Genomic DNA, 21,806 nt, shown 5'->3' on the forward strand with positions numbered 1-21,806 from the left:
TAGTGAAAAAAAGAAAAGAACTCAAATGAAACACCTCCTCCGTTGATAGTACTAGCAAATGAACTGGTCATGATAAAACTAGTTTTTTCATCATCAACCCTGAAGACTCAACCACATAAACTTTAATCTTTTGCATTGTTGGACTTTATTCTATCATATATAATTTTTTCAGTTGGGTGATAGAGTTATATCAAAGGCAAATGTTATTAGGCATACACTTAAGCATTCGAACACCTCAAGTATGAGAAATGTGTTCTTGATTGGCTTATGAAGAAGTCAGCAACTTCTCATTTAACCACTAAAATTTTAATCTAAATATGGTAAAGAAAATAATTAATACGTCTTCTAGAAACACAACAGACATACACATATAGCCCTCAGCATTCTTACCTTGAGCACTGTTTCTGTTTGTTTGTTTCTGTTTTTTGAAATGAGAGTCTCACTCTGTCACCCTGGGTAAAGTGCTGTGGGGTCATTATAACTCACAGCAACCTCAATCTCTTGGGCTCAAGTGATCCTTCTGTTTCACCCTCCAAAGTAGCTGGGACTACGGGTGCTGACCCTGATGCCCAGCTAGGTTTTCTATTTTTAGTAGAGAGGGGGTATTCTTACTCTTGCTCAGGCAGGTCTTGAACTCCTGAGCTCAAGCAATCTATCTGCCTCATACTCCCAAAGTGCTAGGATTACAGGCATGAGCCATTGCACCCTTACCTTAAGCATTGTAGAACTACTGTGTTATATTTCAACATATGTTTACAACATTGGTTTCATAGCACTGGGAAGTTAGGAATTATGATGGCATTGGATAAGGTAGCCAAGGAAAATTTCAGTAGTATCAAACAGTAATTTGGGATTTGAAATATCATGGTTGTCATCTGACTTTCATCTATAGCTTTTAATGCATCTTGGAATGAATCATTTGTATTTCATGAGAATTCCTATCTCAGCATGGTTGGCAGGCTGGAATGATAAGGCAGAGCACATTCAGCCTCAGGTGACAGATTGCTGAACCCGATGTAAGTCAGAGAGATATACCCAACCCCCCACTCCCTAAAAACCTGGCCAGTCTTTTGGCAGCCCAGAGAACATGAGTCGGGCAAAACTGCAACTGACAGACCAACTGATTTTCCTAATTTGACTTTTTGGTTCTTCTCCTGGGTGATCTTGGATAGATATGGAAGTTCTACCCAGCGGACTGAACACCTGAGCACTATGACTAACCTGATTCAAAATGAGATCAACTCCTCAACATCACAAATAATCTTGAACTCAACTCAGACAAGAAAAAGAAAGCCAACACTTGGCATGTGCCTAGACCATCATGACATTCTAAGTTAAAGGAAAACCTTTGAGCATTCTAAGCAATGAAAAGAACATGGTGCCTCCCTCCTCACCACAAGTAATTCAAAACAGCGCTAACTCTTAAATTGCTGTAAAGAAGTCCTACAAAGTTCTGATGTTGCTTAAGATATTTATTTCCATATATATAGAAATATAAAGAGACATACATATAAAATTTGGCTTTTTATATATGCATATGTATGTATGTGTGTATATGAAGAGCAAAATTGTTATTTCAAAAAGTTTTGGTGATCTTGCTTCATTGATCCTCTAAATATGAGCTTGGCCTAGGTACTAACTGAGTTTTGTGCCTAAGCATGTCTCACCTTCAGCAGAGTCTGCCTGGGTTTTCCCTTCCCCTAATCCCCCACACCAGATACATCCCCCCACCAGATACATCCAGCTTAGTCTCCATTTTTATAAAAATGTAGTCTTTTCTGGTATCTACGTCATAGAGTCAATATACATATTACTAAGTAGAGTCTTTAACATATAATCCTAAAAGTAAATACTACAGAAATGCAAATTACTGTTATTAGAATTGGCCTACTTGTGAGGTTGATAAATGATTCTTTGGGAACAAATGGTTCAATTAAGTAAGATGAACAAAGCTAAAGACTTTTAGCTAATTTTCTTCTGGCAAATTATAGGGTTGCTTGTAAGATTTGCATTGTTTCCTATGAGTAAGAAATTAAGTCCTAGAACACAATTTTTTTAATTTTACAAATAGTTAAAATAAGAATTAAAGTTGTTGAACAGCTCATATAGCTTTAAAAAAGAAGGAAAAAATTAAATGTAGAAGCATACCTATTAGTGCCAGCATTGATCCTAAAATCGCACAAAACCTGCATCACCAAATATGCTTTTGATCATGTTATCCCCCAATACACTCTATGGTTTGAAATATTTTATCTGTGAAACTGCATGGATTTGGCAATATAGTTGATACTTGAATAATACAGGGGTTAGGGGCAACAGCTGTGCAATGGAAAATTGACATGCAAGTTTCGATTCTCCATAAACTTAACTACTGTTAACAGTTTGCTGTTTACCACAAGCCTTACCAATAACATAAATGGTCAATTGACACATAGTTTTGATGTTATATGTATTACATACTGTATTCTTACAATATAATAAGCTAGAGAAAATAAAATGTTACTGAGAAAATCATAAGGAATGGAAAATATTTACTGCTCATTAAGTAAAAGTTGATCATCGTAAAGGTCTTCATCCTTGTCTTCACGTTAAGTAGGCTGAGGACGGGATTCGTCTCACTCCTTCAGGGGTGACAGAGGCAGATGAACATCCACTTATTACTAGACCCACATTCAAACTCACGTTGTTCAAGGGAACCGTAATTCTTTTGCTTTTCCCTTTTCTTCTTTATTAATCACAGTAATTAGAGCTTCTGCTCAACAAGGCATAACAATATCACTTGATTGAGTTGATATAATTACCTTTGTTAATCCATCTTTCCTCATTATTGTGCTATAACCAGGTACTGTATCTCTCACCTGTCTTTCTTAGTTCTTATGAAGGTATTTTTGTGCATGGATAGTCATTAAAATTGATGTTTCTGTAAGGAAGGGACAATTGCTAGACAGTCCATTTGGCCATCTTGCTCTGCTTTCCAGCTGAGGTGATATAATTAAAGTTAAAACAAAGTATTTGACATTTTTGGCAATCTGTATAATCTTATGAAAGCTAAATATTTTATTTCAATTAGGTCTTTATACATTTATATATTTACTTTCTTAAGTACGTATAACATATTATACATTAAGCCACGTAATACATTGAAATATGCATGATCATATAGCCTGTAAGTATTATACATTGAAAAAGTATTCTTATGAACATTAATTCCCTAACATGCCATCTCTCTGAGGTAGGAGACTGTCAATCAAATCCAAGCCTTTCTTTTCACACAGGAGAATATTCAGTTCCAGAGTGATTATTGCCTTGTCCAAGATCAAACAGCTATTAAAGATTAAATTTTCCTTTTTCCATGTAACACTTTTATGACCAACCCCATCTTTTTGCTATGACCTCTAAATATGCGCCCATATTAACAGCAAGGGATTCACAGATAATTGGTCCAATCAAATGATTATCTTTCAGGTCACTTCATGTCCCTGCTGTCCCTGACAACTCTAAGCATAAGTACTTGTTCTATAATACAGCTTTCTTTATATTTACACCTACCTCCATTTTACCCACCTCTCAGTAGTATTATACCTGCCTCTCCTCCCAGTAATAGTTCCTAAGAGTAAAGGGCTATCTCTTTCTAATCTCATTAATACTTACTGAGCTTATTTCTTAAGTGTTGATTTGGGTTGGATGAGATTAGACTGAAATGGACAATGTTATGCTTATTTAGATACCTTTTATATGCCGATCATTTCCAAATTAATGTCTGAACTAATGATACTACTGTTCTCCCGTACTTCATACTCAGACCACCTACTTGACACATACTGGGATACAGAAAAGTCATCCCAAACTTAAAATATCCAACCACATGCTTGATTAAATATAATCTAAGTATATTTCTCATCATCCCAGCAAAAACACTAAAACCTGTTTTCTTTTTTTCGCACACCAATCCATGGGGTTTCTCTAGCAAACCTACCTCCAAAATATTTCCTGAAACTATTTATTTTTCCTTCAGTCTCACTGCTACTGCCCTAGCATCCTTTCTCGAATTTGATTAGCCTCCTGTTTAATCTCTGTTTCTACTCTTACTCCTATACAATTTCTTTTTCACAGAGCTACCAGTGTGATCTTATTAGATCGTGTCACCCTTTTTCTGAAAACCTTCTAATGCCTTGTCATCGCATTTGGAATAACATTCCAAATCATTCTCTAACCTGCATAGCCAAATATTGTCTGGCCTGGGAGCTCATCTCATGCCATCCTCTCCCTTATTCCACTGAGTCCCCGTCGCTGCCTTTCTTTGTTTTTCAGACATAACAAGCTAGTTCTAGCTTGAGTCTTTCCTTGAGTTTTTCTTTCTGGTTAAATTCATCTTCCCCAAAAATCTCTGCCTGGCAAGCTTCTCGTCTTTAATTGTCAGCTCAAACATCACTTTAAGAGGCCTCTCTTGATCATATAACTAAAATAGTTCCCCAGCCACGAATTAATTAATTAATCAGTTCACTGTTTTTCTTATAGCACCGAGTATTTTCTTGTTAATGTATTTGTGTGCTTACTTTCTGATTCTTCTGGCTGAAATGAAAAGTAGGACTTGCTTGAAGCATTGCTTCATGCTTAGAATGGTGACTAGCCCCTAGAAGGTGCCTCATGTTTATTGTTCAGTGCTTTTAAATTCATTTCTCTGCCTTTAACACCTGCAAGGGCAAGGAAAATGAATCCCTGGGCCTTGAAATCTACCTGATAAAGATTTGTCATCTGGGGACAAACGACCACATCCCTTTTTTGCTTTGGGTGTTTCTGTGAAGACTGATTGCTCCAGCTGTTCGATCCTTTGGGCCCTGCCATGAATCTACCTTATCTTGGTACCTGATGAGCCAAAAGACACCTCCCTTTCGTCTCATTGCCGGGACCATGCTCAGTGATACCCGTGGTGCAGGAGGTGGAAGCCACTGCCCTTCAGATCCCACAGGACCAGCCCCCCTGGCAGAGCAGTGGGGACAGCCTGTGCTGTCTGCACATAGAGGGGTGCCTGCTCCCAGAAGTAGCCTGAGGCCTTGAGAGGGTAGTAACTGAGCTCCTTCTGGATGGGATTCACTGGCCCCACCAGGAAGCACTGGCTGAGAAGCTGGGAGAAACTGTAAAACAGTATTTCTGTTGAGTCTCAACGATTAGAGGTGGAAACTAGAAAGAAGAAGAAAGGGAATAAAATGGCAGAGAAGAGGGGTCTCATAAAAAAAGCTTAGCTCACTTGACCATTTTTACCCCCAGATGACTTGAAAAAAAAATTTTTTTTTACCCAATCAGCTATTTTCTGGCACAGTTCCACCCTGGCTGAGTTCCCATCAAGCCACTACAACCTCTGCTGAGTCTCCTACTATGGGTCTGTGTTTCAGATGCCCCTGAGGCCACTGGGCATGGGGAGCATGGTCATAGTTCACTGAAACGATATTTACCACACCTGATGAATTAACTGTTCTGATCAATGGCTGTAGCAGTAGCATCACTCTTGATCCAGCCTCATCTCTCAGTGTAAAAGACACTGGCTAAAGTAGGACATCAGCAGGTCTGACAAGCTCAGAGACATTCCAAACCCCCGCCCCCAACTTCAGTCTCACTTTTATGCACTAGGCAGAGCCCTAAAGAGAAGTGGGTGCTTGGAACCTTTTTATCTAAATCCTGATGTAGAACAGAGGCCGCCAAATCTCCTGAATGGTCCATCAGTCCCACGCTGACATCCTCCGTGCCTTCTCCACTCTGAACAGGGCACTGAGGAGCCCGTGACTCAGAGTGGCTCCTTCATGGTGCTCCCTCCTGCCCCTTGAGCAGAGCCACTTTCCTTCCCCATCCTGACCCCACCCCACCCCACCCCCGAGAGTGGGAAAGAAAGACATTTCTCACTTTCTCTTGACACCCTCAGCTTCCACACTCTCTCCCAGTAACAAAAGCAGTTATCACTCTTACAAGAAACTTCTGAGTTCTCTCATTATAGAAGCCACACCATGGCAAAAAGAAAAAAAAAATTGAAGTTTTTTGGGGGGTTGCTTTACTTATCAAAAAAACATCATTTAGAAAATTGCTACTTTAATGACCTAAATGATGTTCTTAAGGCCTTAAAAGGTAAGGAGTCTCTCAAAGTGCTTTGTTTTACCAGCCAGGGGCAGGCTTTCCACAATGTCTTCAAGGGGCTGACTTTTAACAGGTTAACAATTCCTCACCAAGAACGCCCTTGATAATTCAGTAACTACAACCTTTGATGCAAAGCTAGAAAAGAATGACATTTGGGCAGTGCCTGTGGCTCAAAGGAGTGGGACGCTGGCCCCATATGCTGGAGGTGGTGGGTTCAAACCCAGCCCTGGCCAAAAACTGCAAAAAAAAATGAATGACATTTTAAAAATTCTCCTTTAGGAATAATTATGTCATGTGGGTTTCCAAAGAGTTAGAGAGGAACTAGTTTGATATTCACTGTTTATGGCTATTTAGATCATACTAGAAAAAAATAATTTTAACACATGGTTTATAGAATTGCATTTGGAAATCCTTCCATGTGATCTAGAGGGAAAAAGACGTCAGCATATCAACACTGGGGTAAAGGCCCCAGCAGCCCAGAGCCACCGGGGCTCAGGATAACCTTCAGGATCATTGCTAGCGGAACCTGTATGCTTTTATTTTTTCTTTTTATCTTTGTCCTCATTTTCTTTCATCCCTTTGACTACTCCATAGCAAACATACACCTTTTATTTTTTTCTTACTTATCGCCTCTCCTGTCTTTCCCCCTCGTCTTGTGCCTGCTATGCTTTGGCACCCAGGGCTGAAGGGATGACTGAAGACAGTTCCATGGAGGAGGGCAGGTAGTCTGGAAGCAATTAAAACAACTGGATTTTACTGAATGCCTACTTTGTACCCAGACTCTTTCTACATACTACAGTAGAACCTCCATAGCTGACCACCTCTCTACACTGACCACCTCCTTAAGTTGACCTCATTTTCATAGATTGGACATGCACCACATGTACATGTCAGTACAGAAGGCCTAGTTCCTTAGGTTGATCACCTCTGTACGTTGACTGGTTTATTACAGTCCCTCGGGTCGTCAACTTACAGAGGTTCTTCTGTACTTCCTGGGTATGCTCTCGTTTAATCATCTCAGTTATCTAATATTATCCCATGTCCTCGTTCTATTGGAGAATAAAAGCAGTTTTGTTTTGTTTCTGAAAACTCTGTCTCCCAAGGTTCTAGAGAAAAATCCCCCATGAAATGTCAATTTGAAGAAAAGAGATGGAAGTGACAGGTTTGACCAACAGGTTAGAGATAAGAAAAATCCCAAGTAGACCCACAAGTACATTTCTGTAACTCTTCTCTGTTATTTGCACGTTTATGCTCTGGGGGAAAACGTGACTTAACCGACCATATTAATGGGGAAAAGTTCTAACCCTTCAATAATTTCAAGAAAACCAGTATATAGTTTAGGTCAAAAAGAGAATTTGATTTTGCAACACCAAATATCCCTTTTGAGGTTTCCCAAAAATGCTGTGGCAATCCCACACAGAACTCTCTCCATATTTTTACCATGGACACAATAATGCAAATTCAGCATATGCTACGTTCTAGATGACTTTGGGAAGTGCTTTAAGGAAGATATCAAAGAAACAAAATACTTGCACCCTTATAATCTACTGTAATAAAAATGAAGGGCAGAATTTACAAAATTTCCACATAAGATGAACAGAAAAACAAAGGCTAAATAAAAGAAGGTGTCAATTATAATCTGTTTAATAAGTGTAGAGGGGAAAATGGGATAATTAGACTTAATTAGATTTGTTAGGGCAAAGATTTTGAGTATTTACTATTATTTCAAATAAATGAATGAACATATTAATAAATGAATATTGAGAACAGGAACAAAGAATACAAGAAGTAGCTGAGGACCCTGAGTGTCAGGATGATTTTCCCAAGGCTTATACTTTCTTTACCTTAGGGATATTATCCAAGAGCTACACTCTTGTATCATTCGGCAATACCTTTGAAAAGAAGGAACTATATAAAGATTATGTGAAATTTATAGCTTTACACTTCCCTGGTAGAAGGACTATAAATATAAATGACCAGGTAACCAGATTTACTATGTGGAAGTAAAGCCAAAGAAAGTAAGGCAGAAAGCAGATGATGACTGGTCCACCAGACCATCCGCAGCCTCTCCGTGTCTGCTACCCCAAGACAGGCAGCAGCTGGGGCCAGGGTGGATTTCCCACATGTATTGTTGCCCAGGAAGAAAATGACCCAAGTCATTTTTTTAATTCTTAGAATCATTTAATACCTTTTTTTTTTCTCCTCCATTTCTAGTCAAACTGGTTAGAAAGCACAGATGCATCTGGCACCGTGCTAATGTAAGCAGCCATGCTAAATGGCTCCAAAAGACATCTGTCCAGTGTCTTGGGTACATTTTTGGATTCCATTCACCAATTTCACATCATCCTTCTCTGGTTCTTCAGACCCAAGAATCAGAATCTGAGACCACAGAGTTGCTGTTGCAATTTTGTTTACGTAACATAATCTGCTAATCTTCCATTACTAGCCCAGATAGTTCCAGTGCATGGCAGTGGCTACCACAACCTGATGATATGAGTCGCTTTTCACAAAGGATTAAGTCATCTTAGGAGTTTAGGGTCTGAATTAAAGAAACCACCCCACAACGGAAAAGAGAGTAGATGCTAATTAATTTTTTGAATGTCCATGTGAACCACGTACAATAAGTTCTTTCTCTGTGGGCATGCTGAGAGATGAAGACTTTCTTCAGAAACTTTTGATGAAAATTGTAGCAACAATTTAAAGTCCAACCAGGTCATGGCCACAGTGGCAGTGAAGATGTGACTTTGGCTTGAGGAAAAGCTATAGAAAAAGGTGCTGAGGTGTCCTAATTATTTCTTTTCTTCAACTCACCAGTTTTAAGTGTTTGTGATTCAGCCAGATATAATTACAAGCTATAGATCAAGAATTGTTTCTACTGCTTGATACAACACCCTAACCAGACAGACAGTAGTATAGCAAAGGGTTAAGAGAGTGTGCTTGACAGTATCTGAAAATCTTGAGCAAGTTACTTTTGTAGGGGATCATAACGGTGACTGCCTTTCTTAGGTTCTTGAAAGGATTCAATAAGGAAATGTATATGAAGTGATCAGTACTATGTCATGCACATAACCATTCAGAGGAAGCGCTTGAATCCAAAGCTTATGAGATCTGGATCATGCTTCTTTACTGGCAAAATTATAAAATGATCTGCCAATGACTGAATGTTTGTGTCCCCCACAAAATTCACATGTTGAAATGCTAACCCCAATGTGATGGTATTCGGAGGTGGGGCTTTGAGGAAGTAATTAGGGTATGAAGGCAGAGTCCTCATGAATGGGAATAGCACCTTTAGAAGAGGAGACTGAAGACAACTTGCTCCCTCTCTTTCTGTCATGTGAGGACATAGCAAAAAGGTAGCCTCCTGCAATCCAGGAAGAGAGCCCTCACCAGGATCTGAATTTCTGTTGCTTACACTACCTGGTCTATGGTACTTTGTCAGCCCAAGCTGACGTAAGACAGGATCTACTAGAAATAGCTATTAGAGCTCAATTCTTTTCAAGTTCTATCAAATGAAAAATGATCAACAAAAATATAATTAACCACCCTTATTTTCCTGGCTTTGAACAAACCCTGTTTCATATCATTTATAATTTTTGAATGTTTTAAGTGGAAATTTCTAAGATGTTGTCTTAGTTGTCAAGATATGGAAAAAAGAATTAATGAAAGAAGTTGGTTATCATCATTACTAGTAACAAAAACTAATTGAGACCTATTGTATCCACATTTATATTGTACCACTACAATTCTTTGTGCTTTATAGTTAATTGTACATGTGTCTTTCTCTCCACTGAATTTGTAAACCATTTCAAGGACAGGGATCATATTTTTGTATACCAAGCATTTACCACAGGGCTGGCACAATTAACTGATGCATGTGGAATGATTAATGACTGTCTGAAGGGTGCATTGCTAGGATTTGAAGTTACAAAGTATGGCAATAGCCCCTGCAATGTAAATTAAAAGACAAGCCAGAGCATCATAGGCAAGTAGTGATATGTGTGAAGTTACATCAGAGATAAATGAAATAGATAACAGATGTTGATATGTTTAAATAGAAGAGTCAACGTTAAGGTGGGGCACAAAGACTTCATGAAGAAAATGGGATTTTATCTGGGTTAAACAAATGGAAAAATATCTTTCCCAACAAGGAGGATGATGTGAACAAGAACATACTAGTTTCCTATTACTGCTCTAACAAATCTCTACAAATTTAGTGGCTTAAATCAACACAAATTTATCTTCATAGTTCTAGAGGTCTCAAGTCTGAAATGGGTTCTGCTGGGCTAACATCAAGGTACCTGCAGGTCTGTATTTCTTTCTGCAGGCTCTGAAGGAGAACCTATTTTCTTGCCTTTTCCATCTTTGAGAGGCTCCCCACCTTCCTCTGCGGGAGGCCCCTTTTCATCTTCAAAGTCAGCAATGACCCAATGACCAGTTTTCATGAAAGCATCACTCTGATCCTGACTTTTTTGCCTCCCTCTTCCACATTTAAAGATACTTGTGATGACTTTGGACTCATCAAAATAATCCAGGAGCTTCTCCCTATTTTAATGCATCTGACTGATTATCAACTTTATTCCATCTGCAGCATTAATTCCTCTCTGCTATGTGAATATGTAGCCTAACATATTCACAGGTACCAGGAATTAGGATGTGGGCATCTTGGGGGGCACTATTCTGCCTACCACACATCATATTAGAATGTATCCAACATGTTTGGCCAACAATATGATTTCCATGAAAATTTTGCTTGTTCTGTACAAATTTGAATGAGTTTACAGGAATAGGTGAATGAGAGCCTATTTTTGAAAGCATTGGATGTCCCCAAAGGGATTTGGACTATTTTTTGCAAGTAATAATTCTCTTTAAATCAAAGTAATATTAATACATATTTGATCATTTTCATATGTTACATATTTGAAAATGACATAAGTTATGTCCAATCCACACATTCATAACTTTTATTTTTATTTATTTATTTTTATTTATTTATTTATTATGTTGCCCTGGGTAGAGTGCTGTGGCATTTCAGCTCACAGCAACCTCAAACTCTTGGGCTCAAGCGATTCTCTTGCCTCAGCCTCCCAAGTAGCTGGAACTACAGGTGCCCACCACAACGCCTGGCTATTTTTTGGTTGTAGTTGTCATTGTTGTTTGGCAGGCCCAGGCTGGATTCGAACCCACCAACTCCAGTGTATGTGGCTGGTGCCCTAACCACTGAGCTATAGGCACTGAGCCACAATGTCATAACTTTTAAAAATAAATAAGACTTAACTGAATATTTTTAATGGTTAATGAGAGATTTGTAAAACACAATCAATTGCTTCCTCAATGCAGGAAAAGAGTAATAACAGCATTTAAAAGGCTTTTACTAAAATCCTGGCAGTATGGGATTCTGAAGTTTATTCCTGAGACTCTAATTCAGACACACAAACATGAGAGCAGCAGGATATATGTACAGATGCAATTTGAAGGTAGGATATTTTTTCTTGCACTTAAATGGGCAACAGAAGGTTAATGTCAAATGCAAAGATGTTTCAGAAAACAAGGAATGCAAGAAGTCTTATCAGCAGACCACAAAATGTATTCAGGAAGGAAAGCACAGAGGTCTAAAAGTGGACAGATGCAGAGGTCCAGACAAGAAAATAGAGCAAGACCAGTTAATGTGCACATCCTATAGACAGAAAGATACACAACCATTTTAAGTAATTTATAGAATAGAAGGAGCAAAATATGGTTAGAGTTTGAATGTGGGATGAAAAAGAAAATTACCAAAGGGAAAAATCTTAGAGAATCTTTTGACAATAACTATCTTGCACATGTATCAATATGGTTGAATATTCTAGTGTGCATCATTCCCTGATGATGGTGCTATTATTACTCCTGCAATGCTACCTGTCAAACACAAAGGGGTTTCCTGTACCATACTAGGCGGAGTATGCTGTATGGATCCTAAATATGAAATGGCCTCCCTTTTAATTCTCATCTTCAATTTTATTGCCATTATAGAGAAAAACAACTTCTAAAATTATCCAAAATAAAAACACTATGTTTACTGGGTTTAAAAACAATATCTTCCAACTTTTTCTTTCTCATTTTTTAGTTACTTCCCTGGATGTCAGGAAATATAGGTGTTCATAAGCACAGCAAAGCGCTTAGCCTTAGAAATAATCAAGAAAGACAATGGAAAAAAAATACAGCAAACTGTGTTTCCAATTACCAACAGATGCTTTCACTTATTCTAAGCATTCTTGTTTAGTTAATTGTGCAAATTTTTAATCATATAAATGTGGTAGCACCCCCTTCTTCCAGCTGATTTCACATGCCTCTTGCTTCTGGCATCATTTTCCCATAAATACTGTGTCTGGGGCTGCATACATTTCAGGCAATACCTGTTAAAGAGTGAAGCCCATTGCAGTTTATCTTATTTATCTTTTGTGTTATTTTGTGTGTTTCACTGAGGCTGAGGTTATGGCACATTTCTCTGAGTCAGCAGCACCATTGGCCCCTGGCTATAATGCAGCGAATGCTTACTTCCTTTTTCATTCATCTCGTTTCTTTGTGGAATCATCTGGTCACCATTCATTCATGCCTGGAATATCACAGTGGGACAGATTACCAGGCTTCATCCAAAGACTACTTTACATAAATCTTTAATAAATCAAATGAAGGAGCAGGTCTTGCTGAAAAGTATCCTGATGATAGAGAACAAAGACTCAGAGCCTTGCCTGTATCCCAGCCATTCTCGACAGAGCCATAGGGGTGTAAAAAATGCTGCAAAGAAAGGAGGATAGCAAAATTGGCCCAACTCAATTGTGTTTGACATCTGATGAGAATAGAGTTTCAAGAACAGCATTTGCTTTTGAAGTTCTTCAAGACCCCATCAAAAATACTTATCACTGCAGCTTATTCCTAATATTCAACCTTATCTTTAAAGTTCGCCCATAAGGGAAAAGAAATGAATGAAACAGAATTGAAAAGCCAGGCAGTGGTTCAATGTCATGAATGTCCCTGGACTCAGTGCTTGTTATCACACAGCAGTTCTGGTTGCTTATTTCCATTCAGAGTATTTGACCTGAACCAGCAAGATTGTTTCCTCATAGGTGTAGCTGTAACAATTGAAACATTAGCTGCATTTTCTTTCATAAATAACTAATATGGAACAGGTAGAAAGTAGGTGCCACGTAACCTTGCCACTCGATGTGATCACAGACCAATAACTTTGTCACCCCCAGGGAACCTGTTAGAAACACTGTCAGGTCCCAGGTTATTGACATACACGTCAACATTTGAGAATCATTGTTCTAGAATAGAATCTGAGAGACACCTCTTGGCATAAATATTTTATATAATTCATAATCACCAAGAGGTAATAAGTGAAAGAAGGAAAAGAATAAAGAATAATTGGAAGGGGAACAGGATTACACTCAATACACATGGATCAGTTAAAATTCCCTTCTTCCAAATTCCATAAACATAAATGAATGTCAGGGGCAAAATAGGTCCAGTTAGAAAAATTTATTCCATATCATTTTCTCACTTTGTTTTTGTTACATTTTTTATATCAATAACCATTCTATATATTACTGGTGGTCTGGTTTGTTTTTATTATATTTAGAGGAAAAGCCCTCACTTGAGCATTTCCAAGCCATTCTTTGAGGATGTCTGGACAAGCTTCCCTTCAGTGTCCTTGAGGTCTTCTCAGCCAGTCCTGATTGTTGAGAGCTCGAAAAATTCATGCATCTCATGAATGTATCTCAGACTTTATTTAGGCCACCCTTTAAACATTGTATTTGGTTTTCCACACTACACTTCTTTTTAAAACACTCATAAATTAAACAGAGATCAGTTAGGAGCAATTGAAATTACTAAAATGTTTGAGCAGTAAAGACCTCAAGCAAAACACTGGAGGCCCTCGTAAGTTTGTCTAGGCAAAGGAAGCCAGCAGGAGGCCTGAAGACACATGCTCACTACCAGAGCATTGACGCAAAGCTGTACAGCTCATGAACATCAAATATACCTATTAGTCATTTGGGGCTAAAAACAAAATTCCCAGAAACAATATAGTGTTACCTAGCACTAAATTACCCATGGTAAAGATCATACAGGCTGAAACACAACACTCATGGTTTATGAGCTGTTATACCTCCAACATGAACTTGCAAAGACTATTTATCCCACTGAGCCACTTTTATTTATGCATGCATTGTTCTTTACCCATCTACTCTCACTCAATGATTTTGCGGACCTTATCCCGCCCACCTATCTACCATTAAATCCTTCACCATCTCCCCCATGGGCCACACGACAGGAGTCTCCGTCTAACAGCCCATCTGATTTCCTCTACTCCTACATTCTCACAGGGGACACACATTTTCAAAGTGAGACCTACTTCAAGGGTGGGAGGGTTTGATTTTTCAGATTTCTAATCAGATTTCTAATAGGTCCCAGGAAAGTAGGGCCCCAAACTTTGAGTTTAGTTAATTTGCCAATTATGATTTCTTATATCTTAAAAATTGAACACATGAAATTTTTATAGCACATTACTATTTAAAAATAACTCACAATTTTAGTCTTATTTAATGCTTACAAGATCCCAGAGTGATGGATAAAGTGCTGTTGCCAGCCTACCCATGTATAGATAAGGTTTCAAGTTTGAGGCAGAGCTCTGTAGTGAGTATGGATTGAAATCCAGGTTTTGTATCCCTGAGATAATTGGTCTTAGAGAGTTACTTTAGAGTTTCCATCATTGTAGCTCTTTTTTTAAAGTTGACACACTTGAATATGAAATTCTGAAAAGTTCCCACTACCACCACTTAACGATCTTTTGCAATCAGAAATAAGTTCAGAAATCCTAGGAAGGTTACAGATAAGGTATGCCAGGGTCACACACCAAAGCTCAGATGTCCAGTAAGGGAGGGGATGGGAGGCCAAGATCATCAGCAGAAGGGCACAAAGCAATGAAAAGCAAGTCTTCCTGCCGTTTCATTCTCAGCCCTTGTGTTACTGGCACCCTTTGTTATTGAAAATTTCTCAGAAACAGCAGATTTAGCATTAGTCATGATACCTAAGAGCCAGGATAAAGGTCTGATGCTAGCTGAAATCCTGGTTTCTCCCTGTACATATACAAAGGAAAATAAAGGAAGGAGAGTTAATTTGCTCTGAAAACTGGAATGTTTTCGGTAGAGGAGGGGAGGCCAGGCAGGTGCCCCAGACGTGACAAAGGACCTTAGAGCTGGCACAGAAGCTTCTCTCTTCTGCTCTTGTTCTTGTGCAGCTAGTACTTGTTTGCAGAGTGAACAAGTGAATGATGATTTTAGACACCTGTTCTGAAAGCAAGCTATGCTTGTCAGTTCAGTCCCTCCTACTTCACCCTTCCTCCATCTATCGTCCTCTCCTCCTTTCACATCAATGGAAATATGTGCAGCCTTGTATGGTTGCTCTGTAGGCCAAGTCCTTTTCACTACTGGCTGGCATTGTTCCTTGAGATTAGCTAAGGCTGGTGTCATTACATTTCTATTTCTTGTGAAGAACACTGTAAATTGTTTGAGCTTCTTCCTCTTAAAATACATTAAACATTGAAAGACATGTTTTTCCTTCCCTGCTCTTTTTTAATTTCTTTTGAATTGCATTTATCAAAGCAGGGTGGTCCTGTAGTGTGACTGTGTGTGTGTGTGGGTGTGTGCGTTTACGTATCCATATTTGAACTCACCCAATGGAAAGGAAAGTCCAGGACAAAATAAATAAACTCCCTCAGTAGTTTGAAATTTTTTTCTAAAAGATAGAAGTCACACGAAGGTCAATAAGGTATAAAGTATTCGCAAAATATCTGAGTGAGAAGACTTTTATTAAGATGAAGTTTCATAAGTGTAAAAGTGATGTGGGCTGCTGGTGGGACTGCAAACTAGTACAACCTTTTTGGAAGGAAGTATGGAGAAACCTCAAAGCACTCAACCTAGACCTCCCATTCGATCCTGCAATCCCATTACTGGGCATCTACCCAGAAGGAAAAAAATCCTTTTATCATAAGGACACTTGTACTAGACTGTTTATTGCAGCTCAATTTACAATCGCCAAAATGTGGAAACAGCCTAAATGCCCACCAACCCAGGAATGGATTAACAAGCTGTGGTATATGTATACCATGGAATACTATTCAGCCATTAAAAAAAATGGAGACTTTACATCCTTCGTATTAACCTGGATGGAAGTGGAAGACATTATTCTTAGTAAAGCATCACAAGAATGGAGAAGCATGAATCCTATGTACTCAATCTTGATATGAGGACAATTAATGACAATTAAGGTTATGGGGGGGGAGGAAAAGCAGAAAGAGGGATGGAGGGAGGGGGGTGGGGCCTTAGTGTGTGTCACACTTTATGGGGGCAAGACATGATTGCAAGAGGGACTTTACCTAACAATTGCAATCAGTGTAACTGGCTTATTGTACCCTCAATGAATCCCCAACAATAAAAAAAAAAAAAAGATGAAGTTTCATGAGAATATATTGCTAGACTCAAAATAAAAGAAAATGGCGAAGAATATGTCTCTAATTTTCTATTCTTTTAAAAAGGTAGATTCTCTAGAATAATTAGAAAATTCAATATTGTTAATATTTTATTTAAAAAATCAAATAGAATAAAGGCTTGTCTGCCTTGTGACTAGAGCACCCGTGGTCTACAAGATTTTTATGTAGCCCTCAGAGCACTAAAAATCTTCAAAATAGCCCAGGTTTTAAATCAACAGTGTCTTCGACATGCTTCTCTCAGCCATATACTTTGGTATGGAGGTTATCTGTTCTTTCTTTCACAGCTGCCACCACACAGCAAAGTCTTTTTGAAAGAATTAGGTGTCCAGTGGAACAAGCTGTTTTGACTTGGTTGGTTCTCACTGTCTTTCTTTCACATAAGATCTATGCTATTTTCCTCTTCATGCAATTGTTAGGTTGACTCACAGTGCCTGAAAAAAGAACTTGGTTATATTGAAAGTCTATCTTTTAATGTCCTGTCTGTAGCATGTTAATTAAGGATATTAACATTTGTCAGAATCCTCACAATTCACAGAGATGAGACACCTTCACTCCACAGTTTTTCTGAGCACAGAACATCCCCACCTTTCTCTCATCCCCAGTGACCCAAACTTCTGGCTACAAATTTATGTCAAGGTAAATGACGTTCACTGAGCAGGGAAAACTCAGTTTATCGGCATGTTCTTCTAAAGTAACTATCCAAGAAGCAAAAGGGATCACAGCCTATCAGATGCCAGCTACAAAATGTTAACAAAAGCACACTTCAGAGAATTACCTTGGTAGAGAGATTTGTGTCCAGTAAGTGCTAGCCTCACCTCAGTTTGTCCCAATCTCTTGAGCCTGCAGCTGAGCCAAAAATCTTCTGAGCCAAGCTTTCTCGCAAGATTTCCTGTACTTCCTATTTCTATGTAGCCAGAAATACCATGAGAATGACCTTTCTTGTGGTATTTTTGCATTTCTGCTCCGGGATGGAGATAATCCCATATTGGGAGAAAATTTTTTTAAATCATGCAAGCATTTTCAATTTTCAAATCTTCAAAAGAAGTAGATTCTCCTTGGGAAGGAAAAGTTGAAATGATGTTTGTTTGGCCCTAACTCATCTCCACTAGGAAGCATCTGTGTACAATGATCCCACATTGTAACTCCTTAAAGATATTATTGCAAGGAACTGTGTAAAACAGTATAGAGAATACAGTGGAAATGTGTATCCTTGGATTTTAGAAAAAGTTATTCTTGAAGAAATGGGCAGTGTTCTGTTCTTAATATGTTCGTATATGTGATATATTATATCATATATTTGTTTTCTTTGTTCTTAACCCCTTTGTTCCAAGGGTCAGGATATCCTGATGCTAAGTACTGTTGCAAAATAACTGAACAAAAATAAAAATAGTCAAATACTTAGGAAACTCTTCAGTTGTTATTTCAAGGAAGTTTGTGACTGAGGAGTGAGTTTAAGACATTATTCAGGAAATATGATAATAAAAGTGCAGCAGCCTATATGTGCTTATTAAATAAAAATCATCTCAATTCTGGAGAGCCTTGGTGCCCACAGTATGATGGAAAGTAAGATAAGGTCTGGACAGACAAGCAGTGGCAGTGTCAAGCTGATGCTTACATTCTTTCACCCCTTAACAAGAGGGAAATAAAGAAAGGTGCATCTCTTTGATCAAGTGGATCACTGATTACTCCCTACCTGGGTTGTATAAATCAAACTGATTATTATAGGAAGAGTTGTCTGGTCCCTATTTTAATAACAAAATCACAAAACATCATGTCTTCAATATCTCTATTTTTTTTTTTTTTTGTAGAGACAGAGTCTCACTTTATGGCCCTCGGTAGAGTGCCGTGGCCTCACACAGCTCACAGCAACCTCCAACTCCTGGGCTTAAGCGATTCTCTTGCCTCAGCCTCCCCAGTAGCTGGGACTACAGGCGCCCACCACAATGCCCAGCTATTTTTTGGTTGCAGTTTGGCCGGGACCGGGTTCGAACCCATCACCCTCGGTATATGGGGCCGGCGCCTTACTGACTGAGCCACAGGCGCCACCCTATTTTTTTTTTTTTTTTTTTTTTACTCTCTTGAACCTTCTTCCCTGGTAGGAGAGAAAGTAAATTTGCTAGTATAGTTTTCCCTCCAGAAACAAAGAAAGTCACTTAATCCAGTGTGGGAAACTAAGCACATGAACCATGGGTTCATGTTGTTATAATAACAACAACAACAAAATTACAGTAGCCTTTGCGGGGTTTCAGCTTTTTTAAAAAAGAGGTGGGACCATTGAAAATAAAACACTCAATTCAACCACTCTCTACAACAGTCTTTCTCTCCCACCCCATAAAGACACATCAAATGATTGTGCGATACACCAGCCTGGGAAGGAATGTAGAGCAGAAGCAATGGATGGTACATGAGCAGAATAACAGGCCAAGCAAAAACAGCACTTTGCAACGCAGAGATGCGAAGAGGGATATTGAGGGACATTGGGATTGTTGCAATGTCCCCCAAGACAAAAGGGGCCATCCACGTGAATGTTCGAGTTCAAACTGTTCCTACAAACCCAATTTGCTGGCAACAGGGCCAAACACAATACCACCCGCTTTGGTTTCTGTCCAGGGCCTTTCACATCAGCTGCAGGGGGCTTCCCCTTTTGTTGTGTTGGTTCTGATTTCAAGGGTGAGCACCTCCATCTCTGAGCCTCAGGAAACAAGAGGCATGGCGTGGTTGCCCTCAATTCAACCACTCTCAGGCAGTTAGTGGCCCAGGTACCAAGTCAACAGTGCTCTCTCTGCGGAGAGGGAATCTTTAACACTTTCTTTCCTTTCTGTTCACTGCTGTTTATGACCTCCGTGGGAACATCATTTTACAATCATTGCTTTCCTTTGTAAATGGCTTTTTAACCATCCCATGCCATGTGCCCAGACCACACAAGCCCACCGCACTTTTGCATGAGGATCCTGACGCTTCCTTAATTCTCCTGTGGAACGTGATTGGGTGTTATTTCCCTTCCAGCTGAAGGGCAGCTGAGGTTACCAAGGAATTTGATTAACAGGCCAAAACCCAGTTAGGTTTGCTGAGAACCAAACAACACACAAGGTGAGGGGTGTAGAGAAGGAGCTAGAATATCAGAATGGTGGTACTGAGCCTCCACCAGGCCCATCCCAGCACGAGGTTGGTGGACAGGCAAGGTGTCCTGTCCCCCACCCCACCCCCACCCCACCCAGGGTCTTCCAGCGGGAAGCTGCTGTGGGTGGTTCTGCAGGCCGTCAGCTTCCCCTGTTTTTCCAGAGCTCCCTGGAGCCTGCAGGGCCTGAGCCTGGGAAGCATCGAGGCTTCCTGTACCACGGGGGTGACTCCTCACCTGACACCTCAAGATAACTGGCCTCTGGGGGACCCCCTCTTAGAGGCTGGGAAAGGAGGAGCCCTGCTGCTTTGCCCGAAGTCCTTAGGAGCTGAGCCACTTGACAAACTTTGACAAATACCAAAAGAGAACTGAAAACAAATACATCAGAAGAAAGAGGAGGAAAAGCAAAAGCTAAAACCTCCATGCTTTCTTTTCTTTTCTTTTCTTTTTTTTCCCCCTGCTGTCATTCCAGCTGTAGCCTGGGATTAATTAAGTGCCGTGAACTCAGTGCCTGAGAGAGGAGGGGGAAAGGCATTCTATCTCTAAGGAAGGAGGACAGTAACAGTTTCTCAGCAGTGAGAAACCTGGGGAGGGAATCGCTCTTGTCGTCAGCGCCTGTGGAGGGACTGGAGAGGCAGGGAGGTCGTGCCAGGCTGGAGGAGGCTTGTCTTTCCGAAGCTGGAGAGGATTTTACAGGGCTTTGCCTTCCCCTGGCTGGGAAGAATTTCCCCTGTGGCGGCGGCGGCGGCAGCAGCAGCAGCAGCAGCACCTCCTCTTCTGGAGAACAGGGCAGAATGCCTGTACTCGAGCGGTATTTCCACTCGGCAGAGCTAGGCAGGAGGTGGACAGCCCCAGAAGGTGTGCTGCCCTCCACCCCGGGCGGCCGGCCTGGGTGCCAGCAGGGGCCGCTGCCCTGGGACTTGCCAGAGATGATCAGGATGGTAAAGCTGGTTTGGAAATCCAAAAGTGAGCTGCAGGCGGCCAAGCAGAGAGGCATTCTGGAAAATGAAGATGCTGTCCACAGCTTTCCAGGTAAAGTGACTGTGGGGGTAATAAAAGGCACCCGGGCCAAGTCTGATTACTTTCTGTCCCTTCCTTCGCCCAAGCCATAAATATGGGGCAAGGGAGGAAGACAAACTGGGCAGCAGAGGGTCTGAGGGCTGTGACTTCCAAATGTTTGCTCTATAAAAGAAGCGATCTTAAAATGCAGAGGGACACAGAAAGGGGGGCATTAGACTGGACAGCTGGAAACCTGGGTCCTAGGCTTGCCTTGTCACAAGCTCATCCAGGGGGCTCAAACAAATCAAATGTCCTGAGTTTCAGTCCCCATGGGGAGGGCATGGAATTTTGGACGCTCTTTAATGTGCATCCTGCCTCTACTAGTTCTGGTCAACAAGTTACAGATGTCACCAAGAGAATGTTCTCCTTGGGTTGCTTTTTTTGTAAGTCTTTATATAAAGGAAACTATGTTTTCTTATTTTTAATTATGAAGTTATATGTAGCATATTCCCAGAACTGAGTTTGGCCAGCAAGTCTTGTTTATGTCCTGGTCAAGTTGATAAACCTTGCCTCAGTTTCCCTTTTGACAAATGACAAAAATACAAATGCCTCTGTTGACATGAGGAAAAATGAAGCTGTCTCACAAGTGTGGAAATGATGATTCAGAGACACTGTCATGTCATAAGAATGTGCTGTCTTTGGGACAGTTGTGAAGAACTTTGCTGTGTTTCCAGCAGTGAGCACGTCCACCATCAAGATGCACGGGACCCCAGGGCTCCCTGACAGCTAAGAATGGTGTGGCTGACTGCAGGGTGCTCTCTTGCCCTGTAGATATTTGGACAGTGGCGGGATCACTCAGAAGAAAGAACCTGAGTGTGTGTGTGGCTTATGCCTCTGAAGTCTTGGCTCACCCTACGTGGTGGAGTCACAGCATGCCATCGGCAGGGAGGGACAGAGTAGATGGAAAAGATATACCAAAAAGTACCTCTCTCTTTCTCACAGAGAGAGACCAGGAAATGAGAATTTGCCTAGTTT

At 40.2% G+C, this 21,806-nt stretch overlaps 1 protein-coding gene across 3 annotated transcripts in view; it reads left to right on the forward strand.

The window, feature by feature from the left end:
• The window catches only part of PDE7B (phosphodiesterase 7B), a 349,619-nt gene that overhangs the window by 178,145 nt on the left and 149,668 nt on the right, over positions 1-21,806 (forward strand). The window contains exon 1 of one of the 3 annotated variants that reach the window (XM_053592275.1): positions 20,308-20,804. The exons of the other annotated variants lie outside the window; for them this stretch is intronic. Coding sequence (XP_053448250.1) covers positions 20,567-20,804 — 238 coding nt within the window. The 5' untranslated portion in view covers positions 20,308-20,566. Of the gene's footprint in view, positions 1-20,307; positions 20,805-21,806 lie in introns of those variants that run through there. 3 annotated transcript variants of the gene reach the window in all.

The sequence above is a fragment of the Nycticebus coucang genome, chromosome 5 (assembly GCF_027406575.1).
Source record: "Nycticebus coucang isolate mNycCou1 chromosome 5, mNycCou1.pri, whole genome shotgun sequence".
Lineage (NCBI taxonomy): Eukaryota > Metazoa > Chordata > Mammalia > Primates > Lorisidae > Nycticebus > Nycticebus coucang.